General features: G+C 38.0%; 1 protein-coding gene across 1 annotated transcript in view; it reads left to right on the top strand.

Annotated features, from left to right (window-relative positions):
* LOC103581476 (inactive dipeptidyl peptidase 10-like) overlaps positions 1-4,593 on the top strand; it is a gene marked incomplete at its 5' end in the record, with an annotated part of 30,259 nt that overhangs the window by 7,728 nt on the left and 17,938 nt on the right. The window contains one exon of the mRNA XM_008563298.1: positions 2,395-2,549. Within this exon, the coding sequence (XP_008561520.1) occupies positions 2,395-2,549 (155 nt within the window). The remainder of the gene's footprint in view (positions 1-2,394; positions 2,550-4,593) is intronic.

Genomic DNA, 4,593 nt, shown 5'->3' with positions numbered 1-4,593 from the left:
CTGCCAGCCTTTGTTAGAAAACATAGCTCCTGACACAGATGTGACATGAAGGGAAGGAGATGACAGAGGATGTGATACAATCATCTATGCTTTATGGCCCAATTCCATTTACACCGTTTTTTTATAGTGGAATGTTACTGCATATGTTCAGTTTTATAGTCAGTATGTGGTAACCACCAGTTCATGGTGGACAGTTCGGGTTGCAGAGTCACTTGGTATCCATGATCAGGCTAACTGTTTCTATCTGAGCCCAGTAGTGAGCTGCTTTTGAAATAGATAATATTTATAAATAAAAGAAAGAGTGGTCTTTCTCAAAAGCTTATAATGCTCATGCTATGATTGTGATATGGAGAGTGCCAAAGGCTCACACAGCATGTCACTTACTGATCCACTGGGTCACAAGGTACAGGAGGTAGAGAAGGTTGCACCATGACCTAGATCTGTTGCAGAGCCCTCTGTTGCTCAGATCCTACTCTGAATTAGCAGCTTTACAGGTTACCTGAGAAATAGAACAGAGCACCACATGTAAATGCGGTTTACGCTGTCTTTACAATCCAAAGAATCCAATTCTTCTTTATTTTTGCATAAGTACAGTCTCAACAACTTTTCTGTCAGTTTAGGAAAGATATCCCAGTGTATACCAAACAACTAGGTCTCTAAAAACATCCCTACTATTGTAGATTCATAAACTTTTACAGAAATTTGCTTTCATTTTCTGCCCTTATGCAGAGGAGATCTAGTTCCCTCAGACAGAGTTTGCCCATATCACCAAGATGACTTATGGGAATTTTGAGGTTTAAAATCCTCAGCCACAAAATTAGCTGCTTACTACAGCATTCAACTAAAAATTGTGTTACTTATGAGACCAGCCTAGAAAACACACATGTACTGCACACTCTTACCCAATTATCCTTATCTTATGTGTCAGAGTCCCAATCCTTCTCCACATACATCTTTATCTTAGCTTAAAAGAACACATGGAATTGAGCCCCTAATCTGTGTTCCAGCTCTGCAATCCTTACTATGTTTTCTTGGACCTCAGCCTATCTTCCCTGCAACTACAAAACAGAGGGACTCTCCCAAAGATGCCATGGTGACCTTTTTGTTCTGTATGTGCTTTCCTAATTTCATAGTCACAGTTTCAATTTATCTTTTTCTCTTGTGTAACCCCTCTGGGGTGTTAGAAGAACCTTGTGGACTAGACTTTACAATTGTTACAATTACCGTAGTTGTTGTAGCAACTAAATGTCTTAACCACCTGTTCTCCAACACTTTTCCTTCAACCTGCATTTCATTCCACGTCACCACCAGTGACAATTGATTACTCATGAATCTGTCTCTTGCTATGCATATTTTCTATGCTCCAATTCCTGCCTGGAAAGGTAATTAATACATTTTTTCTATATATAGATATAGATAGATAAATAGATGACAAACCTAATCTCAAAATCTAATTTTGAGAGTCTCTGAGTCTATTGCTGATATTAATTACTGTATCTGTCAGAGTCCCAAAAGGAAAGAATTGGCACATTCAGTAAGATACTTAGAAGAAAATTTATTTACAAAGAGAACATTTACAAAGATGCAGGTGTAGGGAAACTACAGAGGAAAGTGCTATAATCTAAACTAGTAGCAACAGAGCTATTTTCACCCATGTGACCATAAAGATGAGCCATTATGAGACACAGAAGGAGAAAATCATGGGGAGGAGGCTGCATTGACAGGAGTAGTGACATCATTTAAAGTTCACAGCCAGCCCAAGGTGACATTGCAAGATGGAGCCAAGAGAATAAAAAACCTGACTTTACTGTCTTCTTTCTAATCTCCTGACAAAGACCTTAATGATCATGCCCTCAGGGCCCTTTTGATATAGTTCATACAAGTTAATTTTGGGGGCCAGAAAGTGAAAAGTGGGTAGTGGATGTTAGGTTACCTGAAAGATACCCAGTATACTTCTTATTTGATTTTCTGATAGTTTAAAACAATTTAATGAATCTAGTGGTCCTCAACTTGTTCGGTGATGAGGTGATGAGAGAAATATGATTGCATGCAAATAAACGTGAATGGTGACATGGCTGTGGTTTCAGGACATATCTCACTTTTCAATCACTATTTTCATTCTTTTTACTCCAATAGTGCTTTCTTCTACTCTGTCCACATTGCTGACAATCCATGAAATCCTGACTTCATTGCTCTATTCTTTCCTTCTTCTGCATCTGCTGTCCTGGGATTAAAAGGGTAACTCAGAAATAGAGAATTCTCAGAGAAGTTGATAAAATCCAATGCACTGTCTAAAAAACGTGTATGTACAATGGAGATTTCAAGGACAGATGTTTGTGGGTCACTGAGCCCACATCTCTACAGTAGGTTTCAAATAACACTCATTTATTCTAGAGGAAATTCTACATTCTCACATCGCTCACTGGTGGTCACCAGATGGAGAGAGACTTGCTTTCCTGATGATAAATGATTCGTTGGTGCCTACCATGGTCATCCCTCGGTTTACTGGAGCATTGTATCCCAAAGGAAAGCAGTATCCATATCCTAAGGTAAGTAATGTGGAAGAGCTAGTTTGTTCCTTCTCTCTCTGCCCCAGTGACTTGATCAATAGTATTCGTAATTCATGCACAGTTGTCTTTGTAGGAAAAGAGAAGTTTCCCTTACTTGTTGACAGACTCATAATTTTTGAGCTTGCAGTAGTCTGTATACAGTGGTTGGGTAGAAAGAGGTAGTGATGATTTGGGGGTGTGAGAACTTTCACTTTTGCTACATTTCTTTCCTTCTGGTGCTCGTTCTTGTTTTTTCTCACCTGCCTAGTTGAAAAGAGGGTGAGAAGAGAAAAGGGGCAGCACTGAGGCCTCGGCAAAGTTTTCTCCAAGGCATATCCTATGAGTTGTTAATAGGAGTTAAGTTCTTAGTTAAGAAAAAAACTAGCTTCTTTCAGATGATTTATTAGAGCACTTAATGCGCTATATGTTAATGTGTATTATAAATCTCGTATAAAAAATAGAGTAAGCATAAAGAATCTCCAGTAAAGGAATAGACTAAGCATAAAGAATCTCAATAAAGAATAGACTAAGCTGAAAATATAACCAATAAAGAACAGACCAAACATAAAGAATTTATTAGTATTAGTATTAATATCAGCATTATTTTGGCAGGGCATACTCTAAAACATACTTTATGAAATGCTGGTGTTGAGTCATAGCCAGAAGTAGCTAGCATAGGTGGCATTGTTTTATTGGGTGAGATGAATATGAAAATCCTGCCCACAGAACAAGCCTATTTTAAAGTGCTGGATGATGCCTTTGGGAGCAGGATGCAAAAACATCTGGATTGTACTGATTTTTCCTTCGTATGCCATCTTTAATTACTCATGGTCTCTTTTTAAGAAATTACTTCCTCATGTTTACATAACAAAGAAAAAATACTCAGAGTGAGGCCCCTGTATGCTGATCATGTGATGATGTCTTATAGGAAACTTTTATAATTCCACTTTACAAATTTTAGCTCTTAATTAGGTAAGAAAGAATGCTGGTTTCATTGAGAAGCCATTTTAATGCCATTTCTTTAGTAATTGTACTTTGTTTTTCTCAAGCACAATAGGTTTTGTACCTTTGAATGTGTATATTACATTAGCTGGGCAAAGTATTGGGCAGATTCCCATCGCACTTGTTACTGCAGGCCTGCAATGAAGGCCTGGTCAGGGTGGGGGTGCGGTCATTCACAATTTCTTCTCCCACCATCCACCAGACTAAGGTTATCCAAGGGGGTTGCGGGCAGGGGGTGGAAAAAGGACTGAATATGATCAGTAAGGAATGAGATGAGCATTTTCCTTACTCTGAGCTGCCTTTCTTCCCCCTCCCTCGTGTAGGATGAACGATTGAGAGGAATTTAATTCCATGATTTTGAAACTATTTTTAGTGTTGTTTGGACACAGATTAGAAAGTGCATGTACTTAGTGCTCTTCAGGAGAAGATAGCAAAAATTTGACCTCACAACAAAATAATCATATTCACCAAGAAATTTTTATTGTACTCTAACAAAAGAATGTATGACTTATTCTATTCATAGATTTAGCCATGTTTTTTGTGGGTGACAGTTTATACCTACACACATACTAGCACCTTTTTTGACCCAGAGAAAACCTCAAAGACTTCTAAAATATATTAATTTTCACATTGTTATATTTACTTATGATAATGAAAGATCACCCAACAATTTAAGCAGAAAATGGAAAACTAGTGATATACTGTTAAAGCCACATCCAACTGTTCAGTGTGTGGTGTGAAGGGAGTAAAATCACATCCAACTTTTCAGTGCACTGCAGAGAGAGAATAAAATCTTCCCCATGGAAGGGACAACCTTTTATAATTTGTTCCCCAGGAGTAATAGCAGATTTTGTGATTCACATCAAAAAGCCATATACATTACCTGCATCTTCTAATTGCCTTCTTAGTTATGAGTTCATGGTGCTTGAGCTCGGGCACTCCTAGGCCTCGTAATTTTGACGAGAGTGAGACAAACCAATGGACAAATAGAAACATCAAAGGAAATTGAAATATGTTGGCAGCAATTCAGAAGATACTGGTA

The sequence above is a fragment of the Galeopterus variegatus genome, unplaced genomic scaffold (genome assembly GCF_000696425.1).
Source record: "Galeopterus variegatus unplaced genomic scaffold, G_variegatus-3.0.2 Scaffold13137, whole genome shotgun sequence".
NCBI classification, from domain to species: Eukaryota; Metazoa; Chordata; class Mammalia; order Dermoptera; family Cynocephalidae; genus Galeopterus; species Galeopterus variegatus.
This window is presented reverse-complemented; position numbering and strand designations above follow the sequence as displayed.